The sequence below is a fragment of the Mesoplodon mirus genome (genome assembly GCF_964341445.2).
Source record: "Mesoplodon mirus genome assembly, chromosome: 3".
Taxonomy (NCBI): Eukaryota; Metazoa; Chordata; class Mammalia; order Artiodactyla; family Ziphiidae; genus Mesoplodon; species Mesoplodon mirus.
Genome location: NC_138978.1, coordinates 7,244,930 through 7,268,435, shown reverse-complemented (window position 1 = coordinate 7,268,435; position 23,506 = coordinate 7,244,930). Strand labels below are relative to the sequence as shown.

Genomic DNA, 23,506 nt, shown 5'->3' with positions numbered 1-23,506 from the left:
CTCGGCGCGCTCCCGCCGCGCAGCCAATCGGAGCGTGGGGCGAGCCCGGTGGGCGGGGCGCCGGCGGAAGTCGCCGTACCGTCCAGAGCGCGCCCTCCCGCGGCCAGAGTGGGGAGGTGGCGCGGGGCCCGGCCCGGCACTTCTCCGCTCCCGCTTCGCTCGCCCGGCGCCCCAACTTCAGCATCCCGGACTAATAAGTCTTTCCCCGGCTAGTCCTGTCTTCCCAACGCCTAGCGAAACCGGGCCTATGCGCGCGACGCTGTTTTACGGCAAGTCGGAACTTCTTAAACCGCTTCCACTGAAGCCACTCCAATGGCCAAAAAATTAGTTTGCATAAACATGAACCCCGCCCCCTCCCGCCATAGGGAAGAAGGTAACTAGATCATGGGACAGCCATGCTACGGACCGTAATTCAACTATTAGAATGTCAGAGCTATAGGTATTGGCCTAGAGGGATGAAACACTTAAAAAAAAAAAGCAACATGCACATTAATTTTGATAATACCTGTTTGAATAAACTCCTATAATACGTGTACGTTTATTGGAATAGACGATGGTTAACATTGAACTGCAAACAGCTACCTCGGGGGGTGAAGATTCGCTTCACGAAAGTGTTTTAGTATTATTGGTTTGTGCTAAATTACTTTTATAACTTAAAAAAAAAGCTTAAGTTGGGAATATTTATATTTAATTCCGCAATATCTATTTCAGTGTTCCACAACTATTCGTGTTTTTTGAGGTCAACATTAGAATCCTTACCGTCCTGGACAGTGATGGGTGATTTAGCAGCAAATGTTACCTGTTTCCTGTTGCTGGTTAATCTGTCCCACATCCTAGTCCTGTGCCTTCACCAGGAACTGCAGACAAGGGAGCAGGGCACGAAGCCTGGGCAGTGATGAGAGTCTGCCTGGACGCTCCACTTTCTTGGAAGTGGAGCCACAAATGAACGAATAGCAGTGAAGCTTCCCTTCAAAATGTGAGGCGTTGTATTTAAGCACCATTCTCTTTCCAAGGAAGATTGTCTGTAGAACGTCCCACTCAAAGGAAGGGCTCTGTGATCTATGTGGACAAAGAATGCACCCAACAGTTCTGTCCTGGGCATGACTGGAAGCTCACCTTGACTGGGGTGGAATCGTAATCCTTAAGTGAATTGAATGGAATGGTTTGCTGGACCTTAGCTTCAGAGTCAGATCATTGCGTAGGCTCGGATGCCCATTCCACCTTACATTCTTACATTCTTACATACTCAGCAAGCAGCACAAACACACGACTGGTCCAGTTTACTACTTACCTCCGGCGAGACAGGCAAGTCTCAGAGCCTCTCTCATTTGTAAAATGTGCATGATGGTAATACGTGCCTCACAAGTTTGTCAGAATTAATTTAAACGAGAAAGTAACACCTTGCACAGTGCATGGCACACACGGGTAAGCAATGAGGGTTTTAAAAGTCTTATACATGACTACTGAAAAATGGTGAAATGTCAGTGACTAAGCTTGTGGAAAAGAGATAAATCAATCATGGGATTTTTCCATTAACAGCTCAGTGATATATGCCACTTCAAAATCCAATAAGCCCCTTTATAGAGGAAGCATCACTTTCTTCCTGCTTGTTCTCTTCCTACTGCTGGTACTCAACGTTTCTTTCATTTCAATGCCCTGGTGCAGAAGCAGAGAACTAAATTATACCAGCTTAACGTCAAACTTATTACCTCAAGAATGTGTAAGTGAAAATTTCCAAATAATTCTCATACCCAACTAGTGAATATTAAGCAACCTAACTTTTGACCTTCATATTAGATAAAATCTTGAGGAAAAATTCAGGCTTTCGTATGAACATTAAAATAGGAAGGTGTTGCTAAGTGCCACTATTAAACAGTTAAAATGAGCTTCTGGAATAGAAATATCTTTGCTACAATATCACGCATTGTAGAATCACTGAAGTTTGACTAAAGACATTTATTTTGACGTCCATTTAGTGTTCACAGTTGTAGCAAATTATGCTAGAGGGCTCAGAAACACCAACCAGCCTCCTTTATGACCAAAGGTGAAGAGAATTAAACTCAACTGTATTTCAACTTGAAAATATCCTCTTCTCATCCCTACCAGAGTATCTGCCACTGAATCTGAAGTGACAGTGCATCAGTGATTAGAATCAAGTACCTTTCTAGATATTCAGATTGAAAAATAACCTTAATGTACAGTCTGTGCAAATTCCAGTGAAAGAGTTCATGGGAAGACCATCTATCTCACCTGCCTTCTGTCTTATTATCTTTCTGTCCTTTATTAAATTTCCTTTAAAAATGGGGGGGGTTTAAAACTCTGGTGATTTCTCATTTCTAGGATTTTTTTTTTAACCTTAAATTCTAGGGTATTTAAACACCACCAATGCCTCCTGTCAGAATAAAAGAGCACTCCCCTAGGGGTGGGCAGTCAACCGTGCTCCCCGCCCCTCTTCTCCAGTGGTGGAGCCCCGAGAACAGGGCTGCAGACGCGCCACGCTCCACACTCACAGCTGACTCGGGAGGCTGCCCTCTGACACTCTCACAAGGGACCTGGGCTTGACTAGGCTGAACTGGGGGAAGTACATCCAGGGCCAAGGTAATTGGTAAACCATTCTTTAAAACTCTTGCCTTTGGTTCAAACTGGGGATAGAGGATAACTTCTGGAAAAGGTTTATAGTTTAAAATATTTAGTGTCAGGAAGCTGTACTTATTTTTTTAAACTCAGCAGCCGGAAAGCTTAAATGATCAATCTGTGGAAGGTTTTTGGAGACTAGCTGGGAAGTCTGTCCTGGTCTGCCCTGTGCCAACAAGATGTGACACTTCCTACCTGTCCCACAGTGCAGGATCTTACAGTCAGATTAGAAGACAACTGTACCCTGACTTGATAGTTTTTCTCTGCGTTTCTAGGCTTATGCTTCACTGAAGTCCTTAGCTACAGTTTACCCTATGGTGGACATAAAAGAGGACACAAAACAAATTTATACTTAAATACCATGGTTTAATTTACTGGCTGCTTAATCCTGAATTCTCTTAAGTTAAAACAAAACAAAACAAAACAAAAAACCACCAAAAGTTATAATTAACTGTTAACGTTAATGAATTTAAACCTTCCAGAAAGCATGAATCCAAAAGGAAACGTCCAACAGGTGATACAAGCCAGATATTCTACGGCCTTTCCTGTTTCGGTCTCAAACATTCTACACATCAATGGAAAAAAAAATTCTCTAGAGTTTCTCAGTTTTATTCTTCTAGAGCACAATTTTCTGGTCTGTTACTGAGCATGGTCTTCTAACAGGTACACAATTAACTCATAGGTAGACAACACAATGGCAGTATTTGGTATCTGCCGGATGAGCTGGGCAAAGAGTCCTCTATAAAAGGCTAGGTAACCTTCTTCCCGGAAGACCAGCCGAGCAGTCTGGACAAAAGACTTGTACTTGGTGCCCTCCTCCCGGAGCCGTGTCCTTATGACTTCTGCAGAGAGAAACACACGTCAGGCTACAGATGAACTGTACTTCCAAGCAATATGTGCAGAGAACGCGAAGCACACAGCTTTATAAACGTTAATGTACAGCTATGGCTCTTTGCCATCTCAGCTCTATTTGGTTGGGGTAGTCACAGAGAGACAACAAAAAGTTCTTTTCAGAACATTTTCTAACTCTGGGAATTGGTCAATTAGGGAATTGGTCCATTGTCCCAAGACTGATGTACACATACAAAAGTACCAAATAACTTCTAGGGGTTTAAAAAATAAGCTTAGTTTGAATGGGACTCAAGTTTAAGATAGATTATGGTTTTCTACTCCCAGTGAAGTAAACACCGTTGTTTCCCTGGAGGTGTCTTTGTATTATGTATGGTGACATCTCCAACAAAAGTTTCTTCTCATGTACTCCCCAACTTTCTCCTCCTGCCAGGACCCTTCTCACTTGGTCCAGCCTCCTCCTTTTTCAGACCCTTGCCCACCTGGCCCGGCCTCACCCTGGCACCCACAGCATGACACTTGTGACTGCCTGTCAAGCGGACTTCAGGGCACGTGACCCGGGAAGCATCCAACCCCCTCTCTGCAAGCCCGTGGGGCTGCTCGGTGCCCCAGCACACGACGGAGACTCAATGACCTATGAGAAGTTGACCGTGTGCATTTGTCACAGCTGACAGTGCAGCGGGTGTTTGAAAACAAAACCTGTTTTTCATGGCACAATAAAATAAGCTGTTTTTTTTTCTTTTTAAAGTAGCTCAGTAGAACACTAGGTCTATTATTAATTCCTTAAAAAGTAAACTTACCCAAAGTAGTTTTCCTCAGCACTCCATTCAAAATGGAAGCTGAATTTTTTTTTTAAAGCTTGGCTCCTACATCATTTTTTTAAATTGAGGAATTTTAAATAAAATCCAGATTTTTGGCTTCTTTGGAAACATCAGAAGTTCCACAACCCAGGGCCCACATTCCACACAGCCAGGTTTTGGCCACAGTCTGCTGGAGCCAAGTAAAGCGGAGTTCCCGCTGCCGCGTGAGCTGCATTCATGAGCTGAAGCCAGCTGAGCTGTGCTCAGCTACCCTGTCACCTGCAGGTGCTTTTGCACGTCCACCTGAGCTACGGAGGTCTGCATATACTGACACACACTGATGGCTATTTTCCTGCTCCGGAAGGAAAAGCAAAACCTACCATGGGGGTAAGCGACACAGGAAGCACACCCCTTGGAAAGAGCAGCAGCTGCCATAAGTCCAAAAAAATTTGTGGAGTTTTTCTCAGTCCCATTTGTAGAAGAGGCTAAGGGAGCTTCTTTCAGATACTTCTTTAAATTTTCATAAATAGCAAAACAGATGATGGTTTCTGAAATTCCAGCGTACGAGGCAGTTAGTCCCCTGTAGAAACCACGAATGCCTTCCGTCTGGTAAACATAGCGAGCACACTGGAGCGTGTTCATCTGCTTGGAGCCTCGCACTCTGCACAAAGGAGACCAACGAGAGGCCGTTATGACAACACGCTGAGGAGTCCGCCTGCTGCGCCGAGCCACAAAGATCAGTTGAAGAGAAATCGCATGGTGGGCGCCACAGTCTTCCCTGGTCTGTGGTTGGCTGAGCCCGGCCTGCTGTGAGGCCAGGCCCATCAGCCGGGACACCTGACAGGTCCACAGGATGGGACGTGCACCTGTACTGAGTCACAGACTCGTGCTCAGGGTCTTTGATCTACTTTTGCAAAGAGCTACATGCAAGGTGTTCATCACAGAGGAAAATACGACTGCAACAGAATCAAAACAATCCCAACGTCTACACATGGGGATAGATACGTAAACCGTGGTACATATACTAGATTAAAACAGTTGTGAAGGCAGTCAGATACGGGGAAGTGCTTAAAGTGGAGAGCCGGACAAAATTACATGTGAAGTATAATTGTGATCGCTGTACAAATATGCTTTAAGAAAATACTGAAGGAAAACTCCCCAACGTTCTGACAGGGTGGTGAGCGTGAGTATTCTTTCTTATCGTTCTAGTCTCCAAATGGTGTATTTTGATTCCATTATTTCTATATTTGTAAAATTATAAACACAGAATAGCCTGTACAATAACTAAAAAGCCTTCGGCTTGGATGCTCCTACCCCACGACAGGAAGTTTTCATAAACCGTCGGGATACAAACAGAATCCCAGGACTGGACGGCGTTCACACAGGGCGCACGTGGGAGGCCCCCCTGTGGGGAGCAGAACCGTGTCCTGGGCCCCCCCGCCCCACCCCCTACCTGGCGTGACCTTTGTGACACAAACGCCAAGCACCTCGCTCCCCTGCTTAACATCCCCTCGGGCAGGGCGGCTCGACCTCGGCGCTATAGGTATTTGGGGCCAGGTAATTGTCCGCTGGGGGCGGGCCTATGCGTGGTAGGAGATCTAGCAGCGGCCTGGCCTCCACCCACTAGATGCCACCTGAGTCGTGAGAGAGACATCTCCAGACATGGCCAGATACCCTCTAACGGAGGACGGACAGGCCCCCTGAACCACCGCTCTAACGCTTCTCTGCTGCCTCAAAATAAAGCCGAGTCCAAACGCCCATTCCTCCCCAGGGCTTTTAAGGATGTGGCCCTCTCTTTGGGCTTCTCCCGTCTTATCTCCCTGCACTTCCCCCCTTCTCCAGCACATCTGCATGCAGGACACACCCCTTCTTTCTGCTGCTCGGAATGCTTTCTTGCTTTCCGATTTTCTGCACAGCAGATTCCCTGCCTGAGGCACCTTCGCACCTGCCGAGGCCCACCGGCCATCCTGTAGATGGGAGGGTGGATGCCACAAGAGCCCCTCCCTGGCTGCATGTCCTGCCCAGACTGCATTAAGGACCCTCCAGGGTCCTGGAGCACCTCAGGCCTCTAATCCCACCAGCCTAGAATTCTCTTTATTTTCTGTGAAGCTGTGAGCTTCTGGAGGGCAGGGCCCATGTCTCATTCCCTGCTGTTTCTGCTATGACCAGTTGCACAGGAAGCATGCAACAAATACTCATTGTCGAGGGCTATGTTAACAAAGCCCACACAAACACAGCTTTCAAATGTCCTAAGCACGGGTCATTACCAGCCAGATTCAAAAGAATGCATATAAAGGAAGGCTCTCAGCTGACTCATGCATTTATCCACTGCTAAACAGAAGTGACGTTAGGACACTGTGTGCACACCTGGAATTGGGAGTGATTGCCAAAGGTTTCCAGGAGAGGACACTGGTCTGAAGCTTGCAGGACAAGGTGTTCTTGAGGGACAAGAAGGGGAAAAACGGGATTCCTGCTGAGGGGATGGCAGATTCAGGGAGATGGAAGCATGAGAGCACATGACGTTTTTAGAAAATCGCAAAGGACCTTGAATGTTAAGCCAAGTGAGGATTTAACCCTGAGAGTGACATTCATCGAAGGATTCTGAGCAAGCAATCTATTCAAAATGATTAGACCTGATGCATTTTAGAAGGTTCTTTCAGACAGAACTGATTAGGGGGAACACAGAATCAAAGACCAATTCAGAGGCTATGGGGGGTCATTCAAGAGAACAACAAGCTAAGGCAGACCTCACCTCCACTTCCAGGGGGCGCTCTTGCTCGCTCTCTCCCGTGCTTTCTTTACTGGGAAGCTTAAGGTTAGACTGGACTAGCTGGAAGTTTCCAGCGCCCCACACAACATTTCTAGGCAACCTAGTAACAGAAGGGTTCTTAGAATCCTATCACAAAGCATCGTTTACCATCTTCACTAACTTGAAATTACAGTAGTTATGGGGATGCTCTTTGATCTTGTTATTTAATGTGTTAAAGAATTATATTACTATATTGCAATTAAAAAGAACCCACTGATAATTGTATTTCAATAATTGGTTTTCACTGCTTTTAAAAATATTGTTCTAAAAAGCACCTGTACGCTTCTCCAGAGACTGCCAAGAGAACCCACAGCATGAAAAATCTCAAGAATCCCTGGCTAGTTTCAGCACAGGAATCTCAGATATCTGAGGGCCTTGGAGATTAGAATGCCCCTTCTGAGACCAGGGGTATTTGCTGTTCTGCCCTTCCTGGCCATCTTCCCACTTGAAAGAGAGGCCACCTGGAGGAGAGCCCGCAGCACTCCAACTTGGGGGCGGTGGGGTCATCCAGGAGCAGAGACCCACCGACTACCCTGCAGATCAGGGGCCACAACTGAGCAAACTTCCGACACCCCCTTGTGTGTTATTTCTGTTGGCCTTTGTCTCCCCACAAGGCTTGGCAGTATCAACCTCAAGACAAAAGGAGTTTCTACATATGCTTATATTCAGACAAAACAAGGATGGGGATGGCTAAGGACGATCTCCCTCCACAGCTGGAACTGGTGGAAGAAAAAAAGCCCTAAGAATTCTTATATTAAGGAAGGAACAATTAACAACTTACTTCCGTTCTAGCTGCATCCGGGTTTTAACCATCCATATAGGATTCATTAAGGAATTTGTGACAAAAGCTGGAAGAAAAAAAGAATAGAAAATGTTATCAGTGAACAGAGTCAATGCTTATTAAAGCTGTCTACTCCATGTGATAAACTTTGAAATCAGGCTTTCAATGGCTTAATAATAAAAACGGATGGTAGGAAGCAGTTATATTTCCATACTACAGATGAAAGCTATAGTCCCCTAAAATGTAACATCTACTGGTATGTAGGACCTAACATATATCTCTCAATTTTCTAGAGCCCTGTCTAGTCCATTCGGCCGCTAGGTGGTGCTGTTGATATTCCTGTTAATGTGGTTCCATTGGTAAATATATATGAAACTATTCTAAAACTCAATTGAGAGGTTCAGGTTCAGAAATAATTTGTTTAAAAAAGTTGCTGGGGGCTTCCCTGGTGGCGCAGCGGTTGAGAGTCCGCCTGCCGATGCAGGGGACACGGGTTCGTGCCCCGGTCTGGGAGGATCCCACATGCCGCGGAGCGGCTGGGCCCGTGAGCCATGGCCATTGAGCCTGTGCGTCTGAAGCCTGTGCTCCGCAACGGGGAGAGGCCACAATGGTGAGAGGCCCACGTACCGTGGAAAAAAAAAAAAAAAAAAAGTTGCTGATCTTATCCAAAAGGGTACCTGATATATAACTTAAAATAGAAGAAACTAAATCTCCATTTACCTGAATCCAAACTTTGACATTTTAATACCTGACCATTTTAGGAAATCAAAGTTTTAAGACCGATCTGCCTATAGTAATCATTTTTAAAGTAAGTCTTCTCCATCTTAATCTTGTTAATCATTCCAGACCAACCAAAAAAGCAGTACTGACCTGACACGCAGTGAGTCCTCTGGAATACCTCATCCCCTCCACAGTCTAAGTAGACTGATTAGATAATAGGACCCTAGATAGTGGTTTAAAAATCTCCCTCCACAGATGAACAACAAGGACCTACTGTACAGCACAGGGAACTATATTCCATATCTTATAATAAACCATAATGGAAAAGAAACTGAAAAAGAATATATATGTGTGTGTGTATACATAAGAAACTGAATCACTCTGCTGTACACCTGAAACTAACAAAACTTTGTAAATCAACTATACTAGAATTACAAAGAAACCCAAAAAACTGAATGTTACCAGGAAGGAGGGAAAAAAACAAAACAAAAAACAATAACAGCAACATCAGCTCCTTAAAACAGCAAATTAAAGACTTCATTAAAAAAAATCTCCCTCCAGGTCTGTTTTATTTACCAAGGTTCCTCTATGTTAATTTTGCAAAAGTTACAAAACTGGGGCACAGCTTTTCGCGTATGGCTAACTCTCTATCGGCCTTGGCAGTGAAGCCTGACCTCCTGTGAACCCCACACACTCCTCTCAGAGCTCCATATCCTGTAAAACACCTTTCTTGTTGTGAAGCAGCTCTGCTAATGTCATTTCCCACTTGGGGTCCAGAAATTATTATCCGTAACTATTCAGATGGATTACTAGTACTTTTATTTGGAGTAACAGGGACAAGACTGATACGTACAACTTGGAGGGTAGAAAGTTTTCATAAAATGCCAATTTAATTACCTAAAACACCCTTCTATTAAAATAGACATAAAATTTACATCGAAAAAGACATAGCCTTCTCTCAGCAATCTACATGTCCATGTTTTTGCCAAGTATTTCCTGGGGAAAAAATCCTTTTGTGAATTTTCCATGGTAGCTGGAATGATTCCCTCAAAAAAGAACAGAAGCTACCTAATCTATCACTGGTCCTACTGTAGGAATCCCACTACAAGCCCTGAGCCCTCATCACAGAATCCAACGGTTAAGGACAGATGTGCCAACTGTACTCAGGGTAGGCTAGACACTGTCGGGAGCCACAGAAAAAGCAGCTCGAATTTTAGAAAATAATGTAATAAAAAGGCATGAAAACACATTAATATTCCTTTAAAAGATACATCACACTAACCAGTAGCATGCATGAGAACATGTCAATTTTGAGGGAGAATAAAAAGCTTCAGGGGTAAAAGAAAACGGAAGCAAGTTACAAACCACTCTCAAACACTCATGTTTTATCACTTCTAACATAAAGCTTTAGGAAAATGATTTTGGATGCAAAAGAAGCAGAGACCTAATTTCTAATTCCTGGAGAAAGCTGTTTGGTACAACACATGCTTTAGGAAAGTGAGCAACTCATCTCCACTCACTACGGTAACATACCTGCAGAGCCAGCTGAGAAAATGTGCACAGTATTGCTATTAGGCACGAAAATGCCATTGAACTGCTCTTTGGCTTTGGAGTAGCATGCAAAGTACACAGCCCTGTTAGAACAAAGAGAGAATGCTATCAAGACATTGGTTTGACACTATATAATATGTATGTCCTTCCGCAACCCCTGACAAATCTAGCAATGTGGGAAAGAAGTTAACATGTAACCGAAAGCTTGACCTTATCTGTGCTAAAACCAAAACCTGCTGCAGGCATCTCCAGGAAGCTCCTGATTGGCTCTCCAGAAAGTACTCAATGATGACGGGAGTGCCCAAAACAACTGAGGAAAATGAGGTTTTGGTAATATACATACAAAGTCCGTTTACAGTCTTCATCCTGGATGAATGCCAATCCTTTTAAGCACCAACATATACCACAACTGTTAAAATTTATAATACATTTCTAAAACATACCACACTTGCCCTGTCTTACACCAAAATGAGTATGTCAGATGTACTGTGAACTCTTTTCCTGATGACTCAGGATCACACAGGAACATGTACAGTGGCACACGTGTTTTCGTCAAGTGCACCCTCCACTGACGTGCTCCCAGCCCCAGAAAGGGACCGCAGGGGGTGGCGGGCCCCCCACCTTGGCTCTCCAGCCTTCTCTTCTCTGCCTCTGTCTGCTTCCCCGCTTCTGCCTCCTCTCCTGCTGGGGCTGGAGAGCAGAGCCTGGCTGTGATTGTCCCTGCTTCTTCACCAGCAATGTCAGGCAAAATGCTTTTTTTCAGCTGGACCGTGGATCAATTATAGAATGTATTTTCAACTTAGGATCCTGACTACGTATCATGAACGTGTTATAAAACAGTCTTTCATTTTTTCTAGGTCCCAACTGTTCTAAATGGGTGTGGTGGCCAGAACTCTATATCAGATTGACAGGTGTTACCAAATTAGCACTGTCCACAAGCACATCTGACTCCATTTAAAAAATTTACTACATATATGCAGTATGTTTGCCTTCTCTTAATAATGCATACCTCATATAACCTCACAGACTAGTACTTTCTATATTTTCAATAGATTATACACATAAGCTACAGAATTCCAAAGGAACAAAAGGATTTAATAAGAATCTGCATTTTTTAAATGGCGTATAATTGCTTTACAATGTTGTGTTAGTTTCTGCTGTACAATGAAGTATATCAGCTATATGTATACCTATATCCCCTCCCTCTTGGACCTCTGCATTTTTACAACATCCTCAGGAAATCTGTGTATAAACTGGAGCAAGTATTCTAGAAGCTTTTAGTCTTCACTTTGTATAAAACAAAATTCTCATTTTTGTTATAAAGATTAATTTTGCTTAAAGTCTATTCAAGTACTATGTGGATTCACATAAGTGACCCTTGTCACTGAGCTTCCCCTCCCAGGAGGCAATTTCTAGAAGCAGTTTCTTACCTACTTTGCAGAGATATGCTGCTATGAGCGCGTGCGCGCACACACACACACACACACACACACGCAGAGACATTCACTTTCATGTCCACACAGCTTATCCTCTGTATCAGCACTGTCGAAAAGAACTTTCTGCAGAGATGGAAATGTTCTGTACCTGTGATCTCCAATGCAGGAGCCACTAGCTACATAGGAATGCTAAGGAACTTGAAATGTGGCTGGTGAGACCAAAGAACTAAATGTTTAATTTTAATTGATTCTTAACCACTGTGCCACCACTGAAGTCCCGAATTTTAATTGATTTAAGTAGCCCCATATGACCAGGGGCTACTGCACTGGGACAATGTAGCTTGATATATCCAAATACGCTTTAAAGAGAATTAAACCTTGTAACACAAAGAAGAATATTTTAAATAAAGTAAGCTTGGAAGCCTTTAAAACTGCTTTAGATCAGTGCTTCCAAGTGCATATGAATCACCTGTGGGTCTTGGCAGAATGCAAATTCTGATGTAGGTGTGGGGTGTGGTCTGAGATTGCATAGTTTTAACAGCCAATGCTGCTGACCACACGCCATACTTAGAGTAGCAAACACTCAGAGAAGACACCACGTGATGGGAGCAGAATAATTCTCAACTTAAGAATAAAATAACTAAGAATCTCTTTCTCACGCACACACTGAAAGACACGCCAACAGTTATCACTACTTCTATATGTCAGATGCACTTCGGCAAATCCCCCACAGAAAAAGAAACTAGACATCTAGCGGTATTGCCCCTCCAGTAAGAAAGGACTCAGTGTATTAGATACTGTATGCAGTGAGCTAGCTGAAAGATTAATGCTTACCTTGATGGTGCAACTCCAACCAAATTTGGACCCAAGCCTCTAAAAAGTGACTTTGGTCCCTCCTTCTCCAAGATCGACCTGAATAACGAGAAAAGATGTATCTTTAAAAACCTTAGGCAAGGCCTGTGCAAAATGATAAGGGGTCAGCCTTCACATTAGCTCCCTGAATAAAGAACAGAATGTTTACAAAACCCCAGGGTCTTATCTGATTATATTACAATACAAAATCAGAAGACTGATGAATACTGCTTTCATTACTACAGTGAAAAAACATGCTTCAAAATCTCCCTTGTTCAGGCAGGAGCAAGGTGTTCAGGGTTTGCACTACCCACCGACATCCTAGGAAGGCAGAGAGCAACAAAGGGTCTGATATAGGAAATGATGTCCTTGTTATGACAAGATTCACTGAGAAACAGGTTGAGAAATTTCTTCGGATGGTATTTCTTTTGGATTTATTCCTTATTTCTAATAATCCTATCTTCTAGATCTTTACCTATTATAGGAGAGCCCTAAACAGGGAAATGAGGAATAGAAAAATCCAGTAATTTTCATGGGACGGATGATTGCTCTTTAAAGCCAAAGCTTAGTATCTCAAGTTCAAAGAGAATACTGTGCCTGCTTTTTCTTTAAAAACTTTTTTACTGTGGTACCATATACATACATTTTTTTTTACCATTTTCCATTTTTAAGTGTATATAGTTCAGTGGCAATAAGTACATTCACACTGTTGTACAACCATCACCAGCATCCATCTCCAGAACTTTTTCATCTTCTCAAACAGACTCCAGAGATAGCCTCATCCACCAGAGGGCAGACATCAGAAGCAAGAACTACAATCCTGCAGCCTGTGGAATAAAAACCACATTCACAGAAAGACAGACAAGATGAAAAGGCAGAGGGCTATGTACCAGATGAAGGAACAAGATAAAACCCCAGATAAACAACTAAATGAAATGGAGCTAGGCAACCTTCCAGAAAAAGAATTCAGAATGATGATAGTGAAGATGATCCAGGACCTCAGAAAAAGAATGGAGGCAAAGATTGAGAAGATGCAAGAAATGTTTAACGGAGACCTAAAAGAATTAAAGAACAAACAAATAGAGATGAACAATATAATAACTGAAATGAAAAATACACTAGAAGGAATCAATAGCAGAATAACTGAGGCAGAAGAACGGATAAGGGACCTGGAAGACAGAATGGTGGAATTCACTGCTGCGGAACAGAATAAAGAAAAAAGAATGAAAAGAAATGAAGATAGACTAAGAGACCTCTGGGACAACATTAAACGCAACAACATTCGCATTATAGGGGTCCCGGAAGGAGAAGAGAGAGAGAAAGGACCAGAGAAAATATTTGAAGAGATTATAGTGGAAAACTTCCCTAACACAGGCAAGGAAATAGCCACCCAAATCCAGGAAGCACAGAGAGTCCTATACAGGAGAAACACGCTGAGACACATAGTAATCAAACTGGCAAAAATTAAAGAAAAATTACTGAAAGCTGCAAGGGAAAAACGCCAAATAACATACAAGGGAACTCCCGTAAGGTTAACAGCTGCTTTCTCAGCAGAAACTCTACAAGCCAGACGGGAGTGGCATGCCATATTTACAGTGATGAAAGGGAAGAACCTACAACCAAGATTACTCTACCCAGCAAGGATCTCATTCAGATTCGATGGAGAAATCAAAAGCTTTACAGACAAGCAAAAGCTAAAAGAATTCAGCACCACCAAACCAGCTCTACAACAAATGCCAAAGGAACTTCTCTAAGTGGGAAACACAAGAAAAGTACCTACAAAAACAAACCCAAAACAATTAAGACAATGGTAATAGGAACATACATATCGATAATTACCTTAAACGTGAATGGATTAAATGCCCCAGCCAAAAGACACAGGCTTGCTGAACGGATACAAAAACAAGACCCATATATATGCTGTCTACAAGAGACCCACTTCAGACATAGGGACACATACAGACTGAAATGAGGGGATGGAAAAAGATATTCCATGCAAATGGAAATCAAAAGGAAGCTGGAGTAGTAATACTCATATCAGATAAAATAGTCTTTAAATATAGTCTTTAAAATAAAGAATGTTAGGAGAGACAAGGATCCCTACATAATGATCAAGGGATCAATCCAAGAAGAAGATATAACAATTATAAATATATATGCACCCAACATAGGAGCACCTCAATACATAAGGCAACTGCTAACAGCTATAAAAGAGGAAATCAACAGTAACACAATAATAGTGGGGGACTTTAACACCTTATTTACACCAATGGACAGATCATCTAAACAGAAAATTAATAAGAAAACACAAGCTTTAAATGACACAACAGACCAGATAGATTTAATTGATATTTATAGGACATTCCATCCAAAAACAGCAGATTATACTTTCTTCTCAAGTGCACACAGAACATTCTCCAGGATAGATCACATCTTGGGTCACAAATCAAGCCTCAGTAAATTTAAGAAAACTGAAATCACATCAAGCATCTTTTCTGACCACAGTGCTATGAGATTAGAAATCAGTTACAGGGAAAAAATGTAAAAAACACAAACACATGGAGGCTAAACAATACGTTACTAAATAACCAAGAGATCACTGAAGAAATCAAAGAGGAAATAAAAAAATACCTAGAGACAAATGACAAAGAAAACATGATAATCCAAAACCTTCGGGATGCAGCAAAAGCAGTTCTAAGAGGGAAGTTTATAGCAATGCAATCCTACCTCAAGAAACAATAAACATCTCAAATAAACAATCTAACCTTACACCTAAAGGAACTATTAGTAGACGGAAAGAAATCATAAAGATCAAAGCAGAAATAAATGAAATAGAAACAAAGAAAACAATAGCAAAGATCAATAAAACTAAAAGCTGGTTCTGAGAAGATAAACAAAATTGATAAACCCTTAGACAGACTCATCAAGAAAAAGAGGGAGAGGACTCAAATCAATAAAATTAGAAATGAAAAAGAGAAGTTATTACAACATACACCACAGAAATACAAAGCATCCTAAGAGACTACTACAAGCAACTCTATGCCAATAAAATGGACAACCTGGAAGAAATGGAGAAATTCTTAGAAAGGTATAAACTTCCGAGACTGAACCAGGAAGAAATAGAAAATATGAAGAGACCAATCACAAGTAATGAAATTGAAACTGTGATTAAAAATCTTCCAACAAACAGAAGTCCAGGACCAGATGGCTTCACAGGTAAATTCTATCAAACATTTAGAGAAGAGCTAACACCCATCTTTCTCAAACTCTTCCAAAAAATTGCAGAGGAAGGAACACTCCCAAACTCATTCTATGAGGCCACAGTCACCCTGATACCAAAACCAGACAAAAATACTACAAAAAAAGAAAATTACAGACCAAAATCACTGATGAATACTGATGCAAAAATCCTCAACAAAATAGTAGCAAACAGAATCCAACAACACATTCAAAGGATCATACACCATGATCAAGTGGGATTTATCCCAGGGATGCAAGGATTCTTCAATATACACAAATCAATCAATGTGAGACACCATATTAACAAACTGAAGAATAAAAATCCATATCATCATCTCAGTAGATGCAGAAAAAGCTTTTGACAAAATTCAATACCCATTTATGATAAAAGCTCTCCAGAAAGTGGGCACAGAGGGAACCTACCTCAACATAATAAAGGCCATATATGACAAGCCCACAGCAAACATCATTCTCAGTGGTGAAAAGCTGAAAGCATTTTCTCTAAGATCAGGAACAAGACAAGGATGTCCACTCTCACCACTATTATCCAACATAGTTTTGGAAGTCCTAGCCACGGCAATCAGAGAAGAAAAAGAAATAAAAGGAATACAAATTAGAAAAGAAGTAAAACTGTCACTGTTTGCAGATGACATGATACTATACATAGAGAATTCTAAAGATGCCACTCGAAAACTACTAGAGCTAATCAATGAACTTGGTAAAGCTGCAGGATACAAAATTAATGCACAGAAATCTCTTGCATTCCTATACACTAACGATGAAAAATCTGAAGGAGAAATTAAGTAAATACCCCCATTTACCACTGCAACAAAAAGAATAAAATACCTAGAAATAAACCTACCTAGGGAGACAAAAGACCTGTATGCAGAAAACTGTAAGACACTGATAAAATAAATTAAAGATGATACCAACAGATGGAGAGATATACCATGTTCTTGGATTGGAAGAATCAATATTGTGAAAATGACTATACTACCCAAAGCAGTCTACAGGTTCAATGCAACCCCTATCAAATTACCAATGGCATTTTTTTTTTACAGAACTAGAACAAAAAATCTTAAAATTTGTATGGAGACACAAAAGACCCTGAATAGCCAAAGTGGTCTTGAGGGGGAAAAAACGGACCTGGAGGAATCAGACTCCCTGACTTCAGACTATACTACAAAGCTACAGTAATCAAGATAATATGGTACTGGCACAAAAACAGAAACATAGATCAATGGAACAGGATAGAAAGCCCAGAGATAAACCCACACACCTGTGGTTAACTAATTTATGAGAAAGGAGACAAGGATATACAATGGAGAAAAGACAGTCTCTTCAATAACTGGTGCTGGGAAAACTGGACAGCTACATGTAAAAGAATGAAATTGGAACACTCCCTAACACCATACATGAAAATAAACTCAAAATGGATTAGAGACCTAAATGTAAGACCGGATACTATAAAACTCTTAGAGGGAAACATAGGAAGAACACTCTTTTTTTTTTTTTTTCTTTTTGCGGTATGCGGGCCTCTCACTGCTGTGGCCTCCCCCGTTGCGGAGCACAGGCTCCGGACGCGCAGGCCCAGCGGCCATGGCTCACGGGCCCAGCCGCTCCGCGGCATATGGGATCCTCCCAGACCGGGGCACGAACCCGTATCCCCTGCATCGGCAGGCGGACTCTCAACCACTGCGCCACCAGGGAGGCCCCAAGAACACTCTTTGACATAAATCACAGCAAGATCTTTTTTGATCCACCTCCTAGAGTAATGGAAATAAAAACAAAAATAAACAAATGGGTCCTAATGAAACATAAAAGTTTTTGCATAGCAAAGGAAACTACAAACAAGACGAAAGGACAACCCTGAGAATGGGAGAAAATATTTGCAAATTACAGACAAAGGATTAATCTCCAAAATATATAAACAGCTCATGCAGCTCAATATTAAAAAAACAAACAACCCAATCAAAAAATGGGCAGAAGACCTAAATAGACATTTCTCCAAAGAAGACGTACAGATAGCCAAGAAGCACATGAAAAGCTGCTCAACATCACTAATTATTAGAGAAATGCAAATCAAAACTACAATGAGTTATCACCTCACACCAGTTAGAATGGGCATCATCAGAAAATCTACAAATAACAAATGATGGAGAGGGTGTAGAGAAAAGGGAACCCTCTTGCACTGTTGGTAGGAATGTAAATTGATACAACCACTATGGAGAATAGTATGGAGGTTCCTTAAAAAAATAAAAATAGAACTACCATATGACCCAGCAATCCCACTACTGGGCATATACCCAGAGAAAACCATAACTGAAAAAGACACATGCACCCCAATGTTCACTGCAGCACTATTTACAATAGCCAGGACATGGAAGCAACCTAAATGTCCATAGACAGATGAATGGATAAAGAAGATGTGGCACATACATACAATGGAATATTACTCAGCCATAAAAAGGAATGAAATTGGGTCATCTGTAGAGACGTGGATGGATCTAGAGACTGTCATACAGAGTGAAGGAAATCATAAAGAGAAAAACCAATATCGTATATTAACGCATATATGTGGAACTTAGAAAAATGGTACAGATGAACTGGTTTGCAGAGCAGAAATTGAGACACAGATGTAGAGAACAAACATAGACACCAAGGAAGGAAAGTGGCGGGGGTGTGATGAATTGGGAGATTGGGATTGAGATGTATACACTAATATGTATAAAATGGATAACTAATAAGAACCTGCTGTATTAAAAAAATAAAGAAAATTCAAAAATTCAAACAGATTCCATACCCAAGTAAACACTAACTCTCCATTCCCCAACCCCAGCCCTGGCAACCACCCTTCTACTTTCTGTCTCTATGAATTTGACTGCTCTAGGGATCTCATACAAGTAGAATCCTACAGTATTTGTCCTTTTGTGACTGGCTTCTTTCACTCAGCACAGTGTCATTAAGGTTCATCTATGTTATAGCATGTGTCAGAATTTCCTTCTTTTTAAGGCTAAATTATAAATCCATTATGTGGATGCCCCACATGCTCACCCATTTATCCGTGGATGGACACTTGGGCTGCTTCTGCCTTTTGGCTACCAAATATCTGTTCAGGTCCTGGGGCAATTAAGCCCATGCGCCACAACTACTGAGCTGGCGTGCCTCAACTAGAGAGCCTGCGTGACACAAACTACAGAGTCCACATGCTCTGGAACCTGCGCGCCACAACTAGAGAAGAGAAAACCCGCAAGCCACAACTAGAGAGAAGCCCGTGCACCACAACAAACATCCGGCGTGCCACAATTAAGACCCGACACAGCCAAAAAATAAATAAAATAAACAATAAATAAATCTTTAAAAAAAAAGTAGGTTAAGTGAAAGGAGCTGGACACAAAAGGCCATATGCTGTACGATTTCATTTAGATGAAATATCCAGGAGACAAACCTATATAGACAGAAGGAAGATTAGTAGTTGGTTGTCTAGAGCTGGGGTCCTGGGGATGGGGAGTGACTGAAAACAGGTTAGGGGATTCTTATAGTGGGGATGAAAACGTTGTAGAATTGTTGTGATGGGTGCACAAAACTCTGAACATACTACAACAGGAGAACTGTGTGCTCTAAGTGGGCAAATTGTATGGCATGTAGATTACATCTTAATAAAGCAGTTAAACAAACAAAAAAACCTCCAGAAAGCCTCACTGAAAAAGTTCTTGAAAACAGAAGACATATTGGTAGGAACAGAGTTTTAAAACAAAATTTAACCCTTGTGCTAAATCAATCGCTTAACAATAGATAAATGATAAAACTGGAATATAGACTGTAGATTAGTTAAAAAGCAGTATATCAATATTAAATTTCCTGAATTTGAAAACTGTGGTTTTAAGAGAATATCCTTTTTGTAGGAAATAAATGCTAAAGAATTAAGGGTAAAGGGACATAATGCAATGTAACCTATTTTCAAATGGTTCAGAAAAAAAAAACCATATGTATATAGAGCAAAAACAAATAAGCAAATGTGGCAAAATGTTAAAAACAAGTGACCTGAGGTAGAGTATATAAGCAAGTTATTTGTACTGATCCTGTAACTTTTCTGTAAGTTAGAAATTATTTTAAAAAAAAAAAAGTTCTTAAAAAAAGCTATAGGTCATAGGTTATAAAAATACTGAACTCATGTTTGTAGCCCACAAAGCCACGAAACAAGGGTTGGGGTAAAGACAATTCGTGGGTTTCTGTAAACCTAACACTCCAAATGAAGGACACGGAGTTTCAGTGCATTTTCACACTGGCCAAAACCAAGCCATTTGGTCCTTAATACAGGCATCAGAGTTTAGTGTTTTCAACTTTAAATACTTTACTGTTAACTCTTTCTCAAAACAGGATTGGGCTTTTAAAAAGCGAGGCTCTCTCAACCAAAACTTCTCTCAAATAACACCCTGAAGTGACCTACACCTTATAGTATAGCATGTAAAAGATTTCAAATGGTCAATACATTCAACATTTTTTAAAGTTCAGACTCCATCTTTGGTCCCCACGACTGTTCACCGTGCAGCCGGCCCAGGGGTCACCTACACACAATTAAGGGAATCTCTGGCTCCAGGGAGCTGGGAGCCGCTCATCTATAATGCAGTAGGGAACTCATGTCCTCAAATGACTCAGGCCTTTTAAGAACTGCAGAAAGGCTGTCTCCATAGTTACGCATATTAACAGTGGGCAAAAAGTCAAATCTGTTACATAATTCAAACTGCTAACCTAGCTGGATGTTTACAAAACTTTTCTGCAACAATCAAGTTCCTACTATAAATGGTACTCCTCAGCTTGTTAGGACCCAGACTAATTTTCCCACAGTCACAGAAACTTTCATTTAGGAAAGAAATGCAGAAAGAAATTAGGGTCCTGTTTGGAGCATTTCATTCTCTTCACTATTTTAGATCATACTATGCATACCACAGACCAATCCAGGACAAGGCTCTCATCTGAACCCATCAGTTTTTAAAAGAGAAACGACCTCACTAACATATTACTTTTCAAAGAGGTACTTCAAAAAACAAAAATAAAGTACCTGAAGTAGTTTAAAGAACAGGCGTTCTGATTAGGAAAAAAAAAAAAAAAAAAAAAAAGAAGTCTAAGTCATAAGACTTTTTAAGGCAGATACCTGAATAAAAGGATTATTAATTACCCATTGGTAAATTTAATAGTGAGAGCCTAATTGTTTTAACACCTTGTCTATTTTCTTTTTAAGTAACTATATTCAAAATATAAAGGTAATTGATGCTCCATTGGAGAATATTTTTTCTCTAATAGGTTAACCTAACACGAGACACAAGCAAACACTGATTTGTACTTTGAAAAATAAACTTCCTGTACACAAATTCTGTTGTCTGTTATGTCGTTAAATGCAGTACTTCTTGGGCTTCCCTGGTGGCATAGTGGTTAAGAATTCACCTGCCAATGCAGGGGACACGGGTTTGAGCCCTGGTCCGGGAAGATCCCACATGCCGCGGAGCAATTAAGCTTGTGCACCACAACTACTGAACCTGCACTCTAGAGCCCGTGACCTACAACTACTGAGCCCGTGAGCTACACCTACTGAACCCACGTGCCAGAACTACTGAAGCCCATGTGCCTAGAGCCCGTGCTCCGCAACAAGAGAAGCCCGCACACCACAACGAAGAGTAGCCCCCGCTCGCCGCAACTGGAGAAAGCCCGCATGTGGCAACGAAGACCCAACGCAGCCAAAAATAAAAATAAATAAAATAAATAAATAAAAAGAAGTAAGAAAAAAAAAGATAAATGCAGTACTTCTTGGAAGAGTAAGACTAATAATAAGCAGCTTAGTTTTAAATGAATAATCATCTGATAAACCCAATGGCTTCTAAAACTGTGAACAGACAACCTTGATGGGCTTTGTGGCATAGAGAAAAGGCCTGGATCTCTGTCCTCGGTTTACTATTTCCTGGATAAAGAGCAGGCTCTGAAGACCATCATCACTGCCCTAGCCTGGGGGTGATAAATGGAAGAATCAGAAAGCAGTCCAATGATCCAGATGAGCCAGGAGGGTGGTGGTAAAGTGAAAAGTAGTCATCTTCCATTAAAGCATCCTAAAAGATAGGCTTCTTATGCTGGTACACCGTCTGATGTAAGTACTGGGTAACAGACTGCTTTCAGAACTTATTAACAGGAAATGACATACATCTGCCCCGAAGAGCAAGTGTGCTTTCTCCAGATGAGAATTATGTAGTGTGATAGTCCCGTTTTTGCCTTGGCTACCAAGAAACTCAGTTATAATTCTTATGTTTCAAAAGTACAGAAAGTATGTATTATGATAGCAGCTAATATTTGTTATTTACATGGTGGGGGGAGGACTGTGTGTTAAGCTCTTTACATTCAGTATCTTACTGATGTGCCACATTCTATTTGTCCTGAATTCTTGCTGTGTGACAGGCAGCATTCTCAGTGCTTGGGGATACCTTGGTGGTCAAAACAAACCAAAGTCCCTGCCTCTGAGGTACTTCCGTTCTGGTGGGGGCAGGGAGAGAAAAGAAACAATATAAATAAGTAAACTACACTGTGTGTTGGATAGAGGTGAGTGCTGTGGATAGAAACAAAGCAGGAAGGAGGCACAGGGTGTGATGGAAGGGCTCAGTTTTCAACAGCATGCTCACTGCAAGGTCTTCCTGCAAAGGTGACAACTGAGGGCCAGCCATGCAGATAATGTCCAGTAGAAAGGCCCTGATGTGGAATGTTCCAGAGTTCCCAGTGTTTTAGAGGGACAGGAGGAGGCTGGTGTAGCCGAAAGGGTTCGGGAGGGGGAAATATGAGGAGGTGAAGTCAGGGAAGTAATGGGAGAGGTGGGTGACGGGGGTGCTGAGACTGGCAGGCCCCGGAGGTAGCTTTGGCTTTTACTGGGGGGTGGGGCTTGGGCCTTGGAGGCATCTGGGCAGAAGTTTCTCCACTGCTCCCTCCTGAGGATGGAGAAAGGGGCAAGGTCTCTCGCCAGACCACTTAGGAAAATGGGTTTTCTTGCGTGCGGTGTGGGCACTGTTCATGTGTTTTAAAAGATGGAGAGGCTCTTCTTCCCCTTTGGTTTACATTTTAGTAAACAATTGTCCTAATTGGGGAAAAGCATACATGGAGAGAGATTTACTGGAGACAGAGAGACAGAGGTACTGGGGGCGCAGAACACGCACCCTGAAACACTTGAACTAGAGAAGCAGTCCCATTTATCTACGGGCTTGGCCCCGGTGACACCCTCAACTTCCGGGCAAGAGCTTCCCAGTTACAGTTAAGTAGATGAATCCACTAGTCATGCGTTGTTGGCAGGCATGTAGGAGGAAGTTCACCTTGGATGTTAGCGGAGTTGGCAAATTACCTGTTTCACTAGGTCCAAAGCATTTTTAGTTCCTCAGAAGAAAGGTGTCATTTGAGACGCTGCTAGTGACTACACTTATAAACAGGCGAGCTGAGACGGCGTGTCTTCAGAGCCATGTTTCTGGAGGAAACGGGCTCGTCTCTCTCCTTACTGAGGGCAACGCGTGCCTCTCGTCGCTGTGCTTCCGCCTTCCCTGCGCCTGCCCCTAACTTTCTGCCTTTTGTGCCTCCCCAACCCTTCTCAGTGTTCAATTAAAAAAAAAAAAAAAAAAAAAAAAGATTCTCCTCAAGTCTTGGGTACCAGCCGCCTCTTTCCCTAGTTGGGTTTCTGATCCTCCCACTTGGGACCTTGCCCTCGGCAGCCGGCCCTGCTGCCCAGTTTTGCCCGAGCTTGGATGCACCCTCGTACGTGTGTTTGGCATGGGTGCCTGAGTGACCCAGAAGTCGGCTTTACAAACAAAAC

General features: G+C 42.0%; 1 protein-coding gene across 1 annotated transcript in view; it reads right to left on the bottom strand.

Annotated features, from left to right (window-relative positions):
- Window positions 1–2,956: 2,956 nt before the first annotated feature.
- SLC25A33 (solute carrier family 25 member 33) overlaps window positions 2,957–23,506 on the bottom strand; it is a 30,822-nt gene continuing 10,272 nt past the window's right edge. The window contains exons 3-7 of the mRNA XM_082612308.1: window positions 12,415–12,492; window positions 10,127–10,227; window positions 7,874–7,940; window positions 4,664–4,944; window positions 2,957–3,476 (exon numbers count right to left, since the gene is read on the bottom strand). Coding sequence (XP_082468434.1) covers window positions 3,274–3,476; window positions 4,664–4,944; window positions 7,874–7,940; window positions 10,127–10,227; window positions 12,415–12,492 — 730 coding nt within the window. The 3' untranslated portion in view covers window positions 2,957–3,273. The remainder of the gene's footprint in view (window positions 3,477–4,663; window positions 4,945–7,873; window positions 7,941–10,126; window positions 10,228–12,414; window positions 12,493–23,506) is intronic.